Raw genomic sequence first — 15,790 nt, 5'->3', positions numbered from 1 at the left:
GCCTCTGTTAGGTGTCAGGCACAGTGTGAGGCTCCAGGCATGCAAGGGTGTACAAATAGACATGGGTCTTCTTGCCCTTGGTGCTTATGATTTGGACACTAATAAATAGATATTTCCAAATTGTGGATGGTGCTGTAAAGGGAAAAGTTCTTAGAATAACAAGGAGTCCTGACCATTTATTAGGAAGATCAGAGAAGGCCTCTGTGGATGGAGGCCTGAAGGATTGCTAAGAGATCAGCAAATGAAGAGTAGGATAAGGTCTGTAGAGCCTGTGTGAATGGGCTCCAAGGCAGGGGAGGGCGAGTTGGGTGAGACGGGGCATGGAACCAAGGATAGAGTCTGCACAAGGGTGCAGAGGCATGCAACAGGATTAGGAGTGGGGAGAGGCCAGATCGTATAGGGCCTTGGAAGGATTTTGGGTTTTGTTCTAATTAGAAGCCACTGCAAGGTTTTAAGCAAGAGAGTGGTATATTGTGGCCGGGGGTGGAAAATGGACAGAAGAGATAAGAGTAGAATTGGGGATTATATATAAGTCCAGGCAAGAGGTGATGGCTGCTTGGCCTAGGGGGAGGGGAGTAAGATTGGCATGACTGGCCTCATGAAGTATGGGGGGAGGGGGGCAAGAGATGAGGGTCAGTAATGAACCTCGGTTCCAGGGATATTGTCACAGACACTGAAACTCAACCTTTCTGAAGAGAACTCTTCTCTTTCCTAATATGCCTTCATCATTCTCCAGAAATAAAGTTAAACCTGTTTTTCTAATTTTAATTTTTAGTTTAGTTTTTTTTCCCTAAAAGACAAAGTCTTGTCAAATAGATTCTGGTTAAATGATCTTTAACAACCTGTACAGAACAGATTGTATTCTTTTGAAGGGCTGAGTGATGATGTTCCATGACATAGATGTATACCATAATTTATTTAACCAATGCGTCTCTACTCTTTCCCCTTCTTTCAGGTTGACCAGTATCTCTACCATATGCGTCTTTCCGATGAGACCCTCCTGGAGATCTCTAAGCGGTTCCGCAAGGAGATGGAGAAGGGGCTTGCAGCCACCACCCACCCCACGGCTTCAGTGAAAATGCTGCCCACCTTTGTGAGGTCCACTCCAGACGGGACAGGTGCTGCACCTGGGGGGATGGCTCTGGGTGCTCCATTACCAGGGGGAGATGTGGGTGGCTTTGCTCAGGGACCCAAAGAACTACATGCCAGTGAAGATTCTTGGGTTTCAAGCTTCAGAAAGCAACCCTGGCTGATTTAAGCATACAGGGAATTTAACAGAAGGCTGTGGGAGGGGATAGGCAGGAAGACTGGCAAGGCAGGCATCCTTGGCAGTCAAGGTAGAAGTAAATCTCTGTCATCCTACCAGGGCATGGCTGCCTGCCATTATTTCCCATCCGTGTGCTGAGAAAGGCTGCTTGGCTCAGTTTGGGATTTGGTAGTCCTGCTGAGATTGCGTACAATGATGGCGACAAATGGCAAATGTGCCTAAGGTGATCACATGGCACTCGCTCTCTGGTACCCCTAACCGGCACATTCCACAGGCTTGCTGGAGAAACAGTGTAGTGCATGTTGTCCTAGATTGTTCTTGAACTCCATGAAAAAAAGAGTACTAGAAGTCCAAATAAACTTGGGAGAATGCGAAAAGCCACGGCGCATATTAAGGTATTAAAGGCTCTGAAGTTGTGCAATAAGAACTTGTCAAGCTTTGTTTAATCCCTTTGTTAGATACAGACTCTGTATTTCGTGATGCGCCACCCAGCAAGTGATTTAATCAAATCCAAGAAAGGTGAGCATGGGGGAGAGACTGAAAGGTGTTGAGGGGCGCGAGCAGAACTGTCGTGGGAATGCACATCAGCAGCAGCATATGTGGAGGGGATGGGGGAGTGACAGGCATCTGGTAGAGCACAGGACATGGACCTGGTGGGATGTGGTGGGCAGGGACGAAAGAGGATTCTCAGGGGACGTGGATGTGGAGCCCAGCTGCCTGGGGGGTGGCAACATCCTCAGAGAAGGGAACAGATCTAAGCTGTGTCAGCGCTTTCACACTGAGTGTTGCATTTAATCCTCACGATAACCCTCCATTTTAGAGATGAGGTAACTGTGGGGCCAGCAGGAGTGAGGTGTGTGGAATAGCTCCCCACATCTACAGGGTGGGAGAAAGAAACCGAGAGGCAGCTGCCAGGGTGGTAGGAGAACCAGGAAGCTAGAGTCTGAGAACCTGAGGGAGGAGACTGCCGAGAAGCTGGTCGCTGGGGAGGCATCTGCAGAGGAGTCCGGGGAATGGGGATGGGGAGGGCACGGGACAGGGCTTGTTCCTAGGCCACTTGCCTTCAGCCTTTCCATCTCATCTTTGTCCTTGAGGCTTACCTGCCTGAGAGCCTCTAGGGACCTGGTTTGTCTAACGAGATTTGTACCTTTCTATGATTTCTAAAATGAGTGTGTGTTTGCTGAAGCCTTGGGACCTGGCCTGGACCCAGCACTGAGGCTGTGACCTTGTTCAGGATTGTTCTCTGAGTGTGTGTGTCTCAGCCCATCAAAGAGGTCCTTTAGGTGAGGGGCCTCCTCCAATTCCTGGATATCGCTTGTATACCCTCTAGAATGGCACGTTTACTGTACCTTCCACTCCCTCTGCCTGGCAGCCACAGTTGCTTCCATTGTTTGACATTCCAATAAAGTTACTAGCTCCTTAAGTCTGGGGACCTTGTCTTTATTTCAGGGAGTAGCACTAAGCAAGTATCTTAAATATTTCCCGAACATATCTTATGGGACTAATGGCTTTTCTGAGCACCTATGTATAGTAACTTATTTATATTTCACAAAACCCTATAAGATAGGTACAAATTTTATTTACTTTTCTTGTAGATGACGCATTTGAAGCTTGGATGGTCAAATAACTTGCCCAGGCTCACACAGCTAACGAGAAGCTGAGTCAGGATTCAAACTCACATGGGCCAAAGGTCAGGCATTGAGACTGTACCCCATCTATTGCGTGTGTGCGGGCACGGGTGGCCTGTGTGCTCAGCACCAGAACACATGGCACACGCTCAGCTGAGATTTTTTAAAATGGGGTTGGGGCTGGATGCCTGGCCTGTATTATAGGCAGGTGAATCAGTTTCTTGGGGCGAACTAGGTATGGGACTGGCTTTTTACTTTTTCGTTGCTTCCCTGAGATTGAAGGCATGGAGACTCCCTCTGCCTCTTGAAGTGTGCACCGGTTACTGCACCGTGTGGCCATTGAGTCTCCTTCCCTGACCTCGGGCTGGAGTCCTGAGAGCCTGCCTGTGGCCCACTGCTTCCCCAGAGTGGAGCAAGCAAGTATGCTTTTGGCCTATAGGAATGGGAGTTGCCTGGACCGAGGACCGGAGCCAGAGGCTGACTCCTGCAGCCAGCTTTCTGGGGTGGAAGGGTCTGGAGCAAGACTTGTCTGCCTGACCTCCTTTCCACACAGGAACGGGGAGATTTTACATGACTTTTGTGATACCCAGAGTGCCTCGTTATAATCTCAAATTCTACAGTGTAAATGGAGATGGTGTGTAGAAGGATTACAGTGTATTGGAATGTTTTGTTCACTGAAGTAGAGAAAGTGCCCCCTAGAGTGCTGGAGCCCAGACTGTAGGGAGCCCGGCCCGCAGCTCCTTCGTTCCTCACTTGCTCAGGGCGTCTGTGGACCAGCTCCTCACCCTGTCTCTCTGGGAGTCACAGCCTTTTCTCCTTTGTAAGATAAAGAGGTAGATGGCAGCAGTCCCAAACTGTTCTGCGTGTGTACTAGAACTAGTGGGTTAGTATATTTACTCACAAAGTTCATTGAAATATTGCGATGAGGGAAAAATCCTTAAAGTTCATCATATAGCTCAATTAATGCGGGAAACAGTCCTCTACAACTTATCATAAAGTTTGAGATAGATTTGTCTATACTGCCATGTGCTGCATAACAACATTTCAGTCAATGACTGACCGCATATACGACAGTGGTCCCATAAGATTAGTACCATAGAGCCTAGGTGTGCAGTAGGCTGTACCATCTAGGTTCGTGTAAGTACTCTCTGTGACGTTCACACAATGACAAAATTCCCAGCGATGCGTTTCTCAGAACGTATCCCCATGGTTAAGTGACACATGACTGTACAGTATTCCTATTCTGTAAACTCATGTGTATATGTGTGTGTACAGATTAATAAAGTCTCAAGGACATATATTGAACTATTAATAGTGGTTATTCTGGGACGTGAGGTTGGCAATAACTAGGTTAGTTAAAAATATGTATATATGACAACTCAGCAATTCTACTTCCAATTATACGTTGCACAAACTCCCATATGAACTCAAGGAGACATGCCTAAGAATGTTCATAGCAGTGTTGCTTATAATGACAACATATTGGAAGTAGTTTATGGAATATCCATGTGGTGGAATACTAGACAGCATGTTACATAAAGGAGCATATATAAATATGAATACATCTAAAAAACAATGAGTGAAAAATTTTTTTAAAATCCCTCAAAGCAGTGCTATACCTTGCCTATAGAGACACACAGATAAAATTATTAGAATATAATTTGATAGGCTTATTAGAATATAATTTAATAGGCACGGGTGAGTCAATGCCTGGCCCTTAGGTGCCTCACTAGTGGCACGTTTTATGTTTACCTACCCCCTACACTGCTAGCACAATGCATTAATTCTTCTGTTAGTAACTCAACCCTCGCTGTTCAGTTCGTTCCACAGAATCCCCTCTGAGGCTGGTCCTCGTGTCCTGCCTTTGAAGAGTCAATGATAGGGGCTATTTCTGGAAAGAAGGAAAGGAAAATGGAACTGAGGAGGGGAACAGGAGGGAGTGTAATTGAAAGTGGTCCGCATCAAGGCTTTCAAGTTTATCACTTGTCAGTTGGGGCTGTGAGTTATGGAATATGGTGACAAGGATTGGTGACTCTTGAATAGATGAAGCCTATCAAAGCTGGAAATTCTCCTTTGTTGTTGGCACCTTAGTAAAGTGCTGAGATGAGGGACTGAGGAGCAGCTGTGTGCAGGGACGACTGCCTTTCCCCCAGATGTGGTCACAAAGCCCGTGGGGCCTTGCTGGTGCATCTGCTTCGTGGCCCAGGCCACAGTCTGGGCTTTGTTGCTGCTACGTGATGTGTGTCTCTCCCATAGAAGGCTGGAGGCCTTTGCTCAAGTGCTGCCTGCTCCAGGCTGGCCTCACTCAACCTTTCTCAGCCCATTGCTTCCCAGCGTTACCTTTCAGATCTGGAAAATTAAACCTCAGTGCTAAACCTCTGATCTAGAGGGACCTAATCTTTAAATCAGTGGCTCTAACTTTTCTAGACTATATACTCATAGCGAGAAACATACATGTACATATTGATATACAACTGAAACAGGTTCCAGGAACCCGTGTTCATTCTTAAATGTGACACAGTCAGATTATTATCTTCTATTCTTTAAAAAAGTTGCTAGTCAGGACCCACTAAATTTTTTTCAGCTTTTATTTCGAAAGCCACTGCCTTAAATGCTCTTCACCCGGTCTTGTCCTAGACGGGCATTTGTAGAAGTGCCTACTTCTTGCCAGAGATGAGAGGTGGATTCAGGGCAGTGTGCGGTGAGGGGTGGCGATCAGAATTCTAGGCTTAAATGGGGTTGACTTCAAGCTGTATGCTTTAGAGCAGTTCATTTATGCCTCATCCTCCTTTCCCTCATTTGTAAAAAGAGGAAACACTGGAAGGTTGGCCGTCTGAGAATTAAGAGGACAGTCGGATACATGACCTTCTCACTTGTGTTGTGAATACAGTCCTAGGCAGCCACAATGCACCACAGCAGGAGGCACGCCCAGCACCATGTCTACCCAGACGGAGCCTCTGCCCCCCTTCCCTGAGTTTTGAATTATTTTCACGGGTGAGTCAATGCCTGGCCCTTAGGTGCATCACTAGTGGCACGTTTTATGTTTACCTACCCCCTACACTGCTAGCACAATGCATTAATTCTTCTGTTAGTAACTCAACCCTCGCTGTTCAGTTCGTTCCATAGAATCCCCTCTGAGGCTGGTCCTCGTGTCCTGCCTTTGAACAGTAAAAATTGTCCTCGGGGAGATAAGGCTTACACAGATGAAATGATTACAGAGTGATACTGGGTCATATAACACAATTACACAATATGATAAAGAGAGACGAGGCTGGGGACAGCTTGCAAAGAGGCTGGTAAAACCCTGAAAAGAGCCCTTATCTTGGTTGCTCAGCATTATATCAACAGCCACGCAGTGGAGACTGATCAATAGCTAGCACACACGCAGGTTAATAACTGGGTTTATATGGTGCCTGTAATATAAACTAGAGATTGCAGTGATAAATAGCCACCATACAGTAGTCGCTAGAGTTTACGAAACATTTACATGCATCAGGCATTATGCCAAACACTTTACACATTCATTCATTGCATTGAATCTTGACCAAAACCTGTGTGTTTGTGTGTGTGTGTGTGTGAGTCCTGGGGAGTGGAGGGAAGGTGCTGGCTAGGTAGGTTATTAATATCTACCCTCTTAAGAGATGATGAAATCTGAGTATCAGATTTCTAATAATTTACCTGAAATCATATGGCTAATCCATATTAAAACGGGATTTGAACCCAGGTCTGCCTGCCTGAAAATCTCAACACGCTCAGCACATTGAAATAACCACGTTTTAATCTTTTGAAGAGCAGTTTCACATCTCTGGAGCTAACGTTACGCCTGTCTGTGACTGGCACATATTTTGAGCTTAAGAAACATCTCCTGAGTATGAAGGCACCAGCACGGTGCTCTCTGATGGTGCTCCGGGAGCTTGGGGGCACTCAAAATGTGTTTATGTGCTCCCAGACCCTCCCTTCAATTGGAGCAGCTCTGTGTTTCTCTATTTCTATCTTTTGGCACCCTGTTGCTTAAGATGGTTTGAAAACCAATGATGTAGAAGATCAGATTACCCTCATCCTTGAATGTACCAGACACCAGCATTAACTGACTATGTGATTTGATAGCTTTAGCAACATGGGGTCACTCTATTTCTGAGCTATTGAGTGGAGATGGCATTGTATTATGGTGGAGTAGCTGGGATCCTGGAGCTTACCGGATGTTATAGGGGCTGTGGTGGTTCCATGAACACGGGAAATAGGTGCCTCGAATCCTGTATCTGCCACAGGTAGTTTTGCTGGATTACTTACTTGAGACCTGGAGGTTTATCTTTTTAGTCCTTTTCTTAGTTGGTGTCCATGCCATACATTCTTAGAGTGGCCCATTGCTAGCAGGTACTTGAAAACTAAAGGATAAACAAGGTCCCCCTCAACCCAGAGCCACTCCATGGAGGAAGATTGGAATGTTCAGTGCAGTCACCTGGGGCCCCTGGAAGCATTCCTGCTATTGCAGGGCAGGTAGCAACAGGTTCCTTTGGGGGCATTGAATCATTATAGGGCCACTTCAGAAACTGGATGTGAAAGTATGGATGTATGTCTTGTACCTCAAAGTTGGAGGCTGCATGTCTTGGACGTTGGGTGACAAAGAAAAGCTGATGACCCCATGGTTGGATCTAACGTGGCCCTGGGGTGACCAGCCATCCCGGCTTTCCTGGGACTCTCCCAGTTTTAGCACTGAAACTCCCATGCCAATCCTGGGCAAACAAGGGTGACTGACCACCCTACATGGCCCTGGAAGGTAGGCCTTCATCACTGCTCGGCTAGACCATATTGCAGCAGCCTCTCACCAGCCTCTCTGGCTCAAGACCCATCATCCACAGTGCTACTGGAGCCCTTTTGAAAACACAAATCTGACCTTCTGATTAAAATGCAAAGTCCTTGGCCTTAGTGTTTGCTGGGTGTTTGTAGCCATGTCATAGGAGCCCTGTGTTGCTGCCACTCCAGACATGCCATTCCTTGAGCACACCATGAACTTCCACATCTCTTTATGTGCCCCCTTTTCTCTCTCTGGCAACTGCATATCCGTCCACTAAGACCTGGCTGGCTCCTGTTGCCTCCCAAGAAGGCTCCCTTGTCTGAGCAGAAATAGTCGCTTCTGTAACACTCCTGTCGTGGTTCTCGCCACAGCGCACCTGGTTGCTCCCTTTCTTCCTGTCCAGTCAGGGACTTGGGTTGCATATGGCACTAGGCAGCTGAGAAGCTTTTAGTAACTGTCTTCAGTGCTCAGTGTTGAAATAACTCATTGCAGAATTGGGAAGTATTTTGTTGGGAGATCCTAGAATAGATTCAGTGTTTGACTCTCAAAGTAGTGATTTTTAAAACATTTTTGAAGTAGTGGACCCCACTCCCAACTTTAGACAGAATGAAATCTTTCATGTACGCCATACATAAGACAGTTAAGAGATAAAATTGGAACTGAGGATGTGGGAGGTGAGGCTGTGCCTTAATTGGCCTCTCTTAACCCTCACTAAGGGCAGAATTGGCCACCTTCAAGGATCCCCAGAACTCTGGGAACGCTCCATAAAATCCACTTGTTTAAAAAGGAGGCTTGTGGAGCTTGTGATTCCAAAGAAGTCCATTTAATCATGTGAAGAACCCTGGGGGTGAGGGGTTGGGCTCTGGCTTCAGCTTTAACCAGCCAGGGCACTGCCACTTCTGAACGCAGGTGCCTTTGACAAAAGGGCACTGCTGCTTAAAAATACAAAACCAAGCCAAATCTGTTTGCTGGTCACTCTTAGAGCACTCGTTGGCACACCACTTCAAGCTCCTGATGAGAGGAACAGGTGGCAATCTATTTTAATTAGTGGCAAGTACCTAATGATTGAAAATAGACCCTGTTGGAAAATTCAACTGGCCCTTGTCCCTCACCCCTCAGAAACCGCGTGGACATTGTCAGGTACCAGGCCACCTGGTAGTGAGTGACTTTAACAATGCTGGAGTGATGGCCCGCTCAAATTCATTACTGATGTTCCATCAACTAAGATGACGGTGACTTAGCGTTCAGGCGGTTAGTCAAATGCCATTTTAGTCCTCAGCCTTTCCCTGAGACAGGTGGGTTCCTAGGAGAAACTGAAGCCTCTTTAGCTTGCTGACCTTATGTATTTGATAAGAACCTCACTGAAAGTTGGCAGGATGACAGTGCTGGATGGGAAATGAGTCAACAAACAAACTCTGCCAAGGGGAACAACTTGAATCTTAACTGCTGGACAGTTTGATGGAGGATGGCACAACCTCATACTCCTATTGCCATTTTCCCTTAACTGTGAGCCAGCATCACTTCTTTGAGCACTTGTTTTCTTTTAGTAGAGGGTTGGTACCTCTTGCCCATTTTTGGAGGGGTATGCATTTAATTAGGAGACACTTCAGCAGAGAGGGCTTGGAGAGTGTCCGGTAAGGTTGGAACAGAGGTTTGGTACAAGTGTATAAGATGGCACCAATTTGTGGCTCCCAAAAAAAGCCTGCATTGACAAGCTTTAGCAGATCCTGGGTTCCTCTGGGGAGAAGGGCATGTTGCCTCTTTCCAGTGGACGTGTGTCTGCCACTTCCCGCTCAAGTCTGAGAGCACTTTCCCATCTAGAAAGCCCCGGCTGGGCGGGGAGGGGTGGGGGCACAGTTACTGATATAGATTAGGGTGTGTTTGCTTTGTTTTTCATCACTTTATGGCTTATTTGCTTCCATCCTGGATTCTGAGCCAGGTAATCCTCAGCTTCCAGGAACCAGAGCCAGAAGAGATGTGGGTGTGGTGCAGTGGGACAAGCATGGGGCTTCAGGGTCAGTTCAAATCCAATGGTCATTTATCCCTGCATGACCTTAACCGGGTGACTCAACTTCTGAACCATAGTATCACTTCCTCTACTGCCCGGGCCAGCGTGGAGGCTGCTGGTGACCCCTGGGTTTTAGGCTCTGGGCATTGTTAATGAAGAACTCCTTATTTGAGGGTTTACAACTTTCCCATGAGCAGCCCCTTTGCTCGTTGCAGTAGAAAACTTTGCTAGAGAGCCAGACCTGGATTTCAACCTTGGTTTCAATTCCTTGATCTGAACCTTCATTTTCTCATTTGAAAAATTTGGATTATAATGCCCAACAGGATTGCTGAGAGTTATATGAATGAGATCATGTTTATAAAGAAAGTGGCCATCACTTGGCAAACATTAGTTTCTCTTCCATGGAAAACATCAGAGGGTCAGAATCTTCCCTCTGATCTACATGAAGGGGCTTTTTTTTTGAGGAAGATTAGCCCTGAGCTAATAGCTGCTGCCAATCCTCCTCTTTTTGCTGAGGAAGACTGGCCCTGAGCTAACATCCTCATCTTCCTCTACTTTATATGTGGGATGCCTGCCACAGCATGGCGTGCCACGTGGTGCCATGTCCGCACCCGGGATCCGAACTGGGGAGCCCTGGGCCGCTGAGAAGTGGAACGTGCTCGATTAACCGCTGCGCCACTGGACCAGCCCCGTACATGAAGGCCTGTTAATCAACTAAATCTTTCTCACGCCTGCCTCTGCCTTTCCATTGTTTTATCACCTTGACAATCCAGCTGTAGGGGGGAAAGTCCAAACTCTCTCCTAGGGACAAGAGAGATGAAGACAGGGTTCTGGGCTTCATTTTTCAAAAAAGTCAGATAAGAAAATGGAAGATGAATTTGGTCTTTTAAACAAAACTATGGCGAAACTTTGCTTCCCTTATTTTGGCAGTGGTGCTGGCCGCATTTAGGAGGAATTGGAGAGATTCAGGAAGGGTGGTGACCCCACATCATCTTCTTCAGAATTTCTTGGGAACACAACATAAGACCCAGAAACCATAAATATTTTGAAAACATAAAAATTAAACATTTCTGCATGGCAGAAATACTATGAACAAAATTAAAAGACAAACATCCAACTGGAAAAAAATAATTCCAAATAGACAACCAAAAAACTATTTTCCTTATTATACAAAGAGCTCTTCTCGGTTACTAAGAAAATAATGAGTTTTTTTAAAGGCAGAAGACACTTATAGAAAAGTCACAGGAAAAGGAATTCAAAACCCCAGCCAAAAATTCAAAATGTCTAACCTTGCTCAAAAGAAAGAAACCAAGTTTAAAAAATGAGATACCACTTTGACCTAGAAGGCTGGCAAAGATGAATTGCTACATAGCATGGACTCTGGTGACAGCGAGACTCACCTGTTGGTTTGTGTGGAAACTGGTGAGAACTTTTAGGAAGATAATTTGGCAACATCTTCCAAATTAAAAATACATAACCTTAGAACTAGTGATTCTGACCCTTTTCTTGGAATGTGTTCGTTAACAACCTGCACTGTCTTTATAAAATAAGAATACCCAAGAAACATTAATAGTGGTTACTTTCAGGATGTGGAGAAGAAAAAGAGATGTTGGCTTTTGATTTTTTTCCACTTTTGTACTCGATTCAACTTTTAAAGATCAAATGTTTGTATTTTTTTATTTTTAAAAAGTTAAAATTGTTTTCCTGACATGTAAGTATGCTTAACAATAAAAGAATCTTCCCTCTGATCTGACAGTCTCATATATAAATCCCATGGTTGACACTCAAACATTTTGTTCAACAAATGAACCATCAGTGAGCAAATGCAATGTGAGATGTTTACTTAATACATTGCCTCAGAACAAACTATGATATTTAACAGAATGATCTTTCTGGACCTTGCTGGGTCCTCTGCCACGTGGCTTGTACTTTAAGAAACCTGCTACAGGCATACTTTCCTGCCTCAGAGCCTTGCTCCTGCCCATCCAGTCTGACTGTCCCAGGTCCACAGTGATCCTCCTTCACGCTCCATCACACACTCAGACGCTCTCTGCTCTGGGCTTCTGGAATGTCCTGGAAGGTTCACAGTGGAGGCAGGACTTGAGCCAGGAGTAGGAGTAGGTAGGGATTGGAGGGGCTGAGAAGAACTGGGAGAGGAGCTACATTGTCAAACAAAGGAATAATAACAGTGACGAGAACAGTCATTTATTGACGGCTTACTGTGTGCCTATATATTCACATATAACATGTTCTGTATTTCGTGTAAGCCTCACGACCCCTGGGAGAAGTCAGCATTATGAGCCCTGTCCTGCAGGTGAGTTGCCATGCTCAGAGAGGCCACACAGATAGTGCAGCAGCTGAGCTGGAATTCACAACAAAGCCTGCCGACCCATCTCTAAGGTCCAGCTCTTAACCGCTGCTCTGTGAGGGTTTCTCAGGCTTGGTGTGGAGCTGGACACTAGGCGAAGGACCTGTTCACTGTCCCAAGGGGTCACCTCGGGATTTAGCTCCAGAAGTCATAATGCTGGGCCTGCCTCAGAGATTTTGAACTCTGGAAGGAATATAGTTCCTGGCTGTAGTAGTTGTGATCATGTGTATTTGTGGAGGGGGATGCTGGGGAGAAGAGATGCAGAGAAACGTCTGTTCTGTCAGAGCCTGAAGAGAAAGCACGAGTTGACATTCCTTCCTGGGAACAGAATTATCAACTGTAAATATTTGTGGTTTCCCTCAGTCCATCGGAAAATACTGCCAAACCACCCTTCTTGATGGAGCTGCGCCCCTCCAGTGAATCCAGCTGGGCTGCCCTTGAATCATACCATCGAGGGGCAGCCTCAGCCGCCTCAAACCCTCATGGTCGCCAATTCAGCGGATTGCATGTGTCCTGTCTGCAGAGTGCTGATGCAGGCAGTTCATCTTTGATTTTCCTTTTCATTCCCCATGACAACCAGCACATAGCTTTTTCTGCAGTCTGGCTGAGGTCCCACTACCGGGGGAGGCTCAGAACTAGAGTGCCTGGAAAAGTTGCCCATGGCCGTGAGGTGGGCAGAATCACCCTAGGTGGGGTTGAGATTGCCCCAGCTATCTAACAACTGTAGCTATTGGGAGAGGGGGGCTCCAGATGCTGGGGAGGGGATGGAAAATTAGTACCCCTGAGGAGGAATGCTGAAGTCGCTGGAACAGATTCCAATGGCTTTTCTTGGACTGTTTCTGCAGTCTCCCCTGGCAATGTTGATTTTACTTTTCAGTCCATGAAGCATCTCTAACACTGAGAGACTGAACCGTGGGCGTCAGGCAGTGTTTGCTAAGAGCCTGGATGGAAAGTTTCTAGTACTTATTGAGTGTGTCCTAAGTTCTTGGCACTGATGAGTGCTTGAGGCCCATTGTCTCATTTTTCCCCTCACAACAAGCACATGAAGTATGACTTCCTTGTTTTAGAGATGAGGCATCTGGGGCTGAGAGGCTCAGGAACTTGCCATGAGCAAAAAGCGGCTGGAGTTCTGACGTAGGTAATAGGCTCTTCAGAGCCAGTCTCTGTATATCGGTACTACCAGACCGTGACTATGTGGAGGCAAGTCCCTGGAGAATCTAGGGTGGATGATGTCCACCCCAAGTTGCCCCTCTGAACTGTAGAGGCTGTGGGTAGTGTCCTTAGAGAGCCGGGCAGACGTAGCTTTTCTTAGGGCTGAAGAGTTATTGCTGCTAAGGGAGCCTGGGCCCAGAATAAACCCTCACTGGTTCATTTAGTCAGAGCATTTCCCTGACCCTACTAGCTATTCTGCCGTACTTCAGTGGCAATCTCCCATCAGGAAAGGGGCTGAGTGTTGACAAACATGCCGGTAAGTGAATCCCCCAGGAAATAACCCTGTATCCTTTGAGAAGGTGTACAGCAAGGCAGTGGAAGACTGATAGAACCATTACTGGTTGAAGAGGCTGCCAAGGGGGTGAGCCCACCTCCTCCCCCAGCCCTTGCCTGCCCCGTCAGCCCCCAGCCCTAGCTTTGGCCTCTGCGCCTCTTCAGCACTTTCATTCTATGCCATACAATGGAGCACATCCCTTCAGCTAGCTGTATTATTGTCTAGAATCTGGATGTTTCCTGTCCGCACTGCTTGTTTCCTGGAGGGAAGGGACTGTGCTGTCCTGGTGACACCTGAAGATCTTGCCCTACATGTGTCTGTGGAGTCTCCCTCTCCCCCTTTCGACCCAGCTCTGTGACTTGTCCAAGTGGGACAGTGGAGTGGCCTGACTCTTGTCTTAATACTCTTGGGTCAGTATTTTCTCATATTTGAATAAGCCTGGGTTCTTTTGGGGGCACCTGCTTGGCTTATATGCTCGATCTCTTAATTTATTTGGACCCCATTCCACTCCATCACCTGACCCTCTCATTCTGCCATGGGATGTTGTCATCACTGTATGCAAACATTAAAAAGTAAATTTTGTATGGGGCTTACCATTTGGCAGTAGGTCCAGGGGCTCACAGGCTTGTAGCAACATGAGGAGTGTGTTGGGGACGTGGACTCCTGGCTCAGGACTTGATGCATCCTGTAAGCTCAATGGGGACTTGGCTGAAAGTCCTTGGGAAGTAGTCAGCTCTCCTGAGAGGATGGGCACCCCATCATTGGATGTGAGACTATCTCATTGTTTATGTGAATTCTAAAAGAGTATAAAAGTGCTTAGCATTAAGAAAAAGAATCAGACGATACATAAAGGTGCATGGAAAAAAGTCAGACCCACTGGCCGCCCTGATACCCAGAGATGACCAGTGTTGATGGAGGGACTCATGGGTTTTAAGTCTTCATCTCGGTGAAGCAATTTGCTCTTATCTTTCTCACACTAATAGTGGCCCTTCTTCTCTCTGCAGAACATGGAGAGTTCCTGGCTCTGGACCTTGGAGGGACCAACTTCCGTGTGCTTCGGGTGAGAGTAACGGACAACGGGCTTCAGAAGGTCGAGATGGAGAACCAGATCTATGCCATCCCTGAGGACATCATGCAAGGCAGTGGCACCCAGGTATGACCCTTCTCTCAGGGTGGCCACTGGGGCTCTGGGCCCCACAAGAGCAGATGTTGCTCCTTCTCTGTGGTCCGGAGGGAGGAGACCCTGCCTGAGGCTCAGATTTCCTGACCCCTCTCTCTGTGGTGACACTCCTCCATACCTGGAGGCTAGGTGGGGCGCCTCCATCTAGAGAGGTGCGCATGGGCTGGAGAGCAGGAAGCATGTGTGTGAGAACCTGGGGTCTGGATGTGCTGCAGTGGGAGGTGTGTTTTGTTTTGTTTTGTTTTCTGAGGAAGATTTGTCCTGAGCTAAGATTGGCCATGCCAATCTTCCTCTTTTATTTTTTTAGTATGTGTGCCACCAATACAGCATGGCTGCTAATAAAACAGTGTAAGTCCATGCCTGGGAACCGAACCTGGGCTGCTGAGGCAGAACATGCTGAACTTAACCACTAGGCCACCAGGGCTGGCCCAGGAGGTGTTTTGATTTGCCATCTCTTTTAAGGTCTGCTTGTGTGCACTGGTTGTTGAGGAAAACCTGCTGTTAGGAGGCTGGACCCACACTGCTGGACACCTGTGGTTGTTAGTGGTGTTATTGAGTGGTGAGTCAGTAGGATACGCAATTGTGGTTTGACACCACCACCTGCCACTGTGGTCATTCTGCAGCCCTCTTTGACGCAACAGTTGTTGCCCTAGTGTTGCATGAAAATGGAACCTACTCCTTTGCCTCTGTGGTTATTTGCTTTCTCCTCTTGACCATCTAAAACAGAAGAGGTCTGGGGCCGGCCCTGTGGCACCGGTTAAGTTCACACGCTCAGCTTCAGTGGCTCAGAGTTCACGGATTCAGATCCTGGGTGCGGATCCCAGGTGCGGACCTACACACTGCTCCTCAAGCCGTGCTGTGGTGGCAACCCTCATACAAAACAGAGGAAGATTGGCACAGATGTTAGCTCAGGACCAATTTTCCTCACCAAAACAAACAAACAAAACAGAAGAGGTTTTGCACACAAGGATGGGAGCCTGTTGAGAAAACACCAAAATCCAACTTTGGGATGTCTGTCCTATTTGGCATTGCAATGGGCACCATGTATTTCCACATTG

The 15,790-nt window shown here is 46.9% G+C and overlaps 1 protein-coding gene across 5 annotated transcripts in view; it reads left to right on the top strand.

The window, feature by feature from the left end:
* Positions 1-15,790, top strand: part of HK2 (hexokinase 2) — a 57,821-nt gene that overhangs the window by 16,924 nt on the left and 25,107 nt on the right. For all 5 annotated transcript variants that reach the window (XM_046660909.1, XM_046660906.1, XM_046660908.1 and 2 more), the window contains 2 exons: positions 956-1,118; positions 14,557-14,705. In XM_046660909.1, coding sequence (XP_046516865.1) covers positions 956-1,118; positions 14,557-14,705 — 312 coding nt within the window. The remainder of the gene's footprint in view (positions 1-955; positions 1,119-14,556; positions 14,706-15,790) is intronic.

This window comes from Equus quagga, chromosome 5, assembly GCF_021613505.1.
Source record: "Equus quagga isolate Etosha38 chromosome 5, UCLA_HA_Equagga_1.0, whole genome shotgun sequence".
Taxonomy (NCBI): domain Eukaryota; kingdom Metazoa; phylum Chordata; class Mammalia; order Perissodactyla; family Equidae; genus Equus; species Equus quagga.
This window is presented reverse-complemented; position numbering and strand designations above follow the sequence as displayed.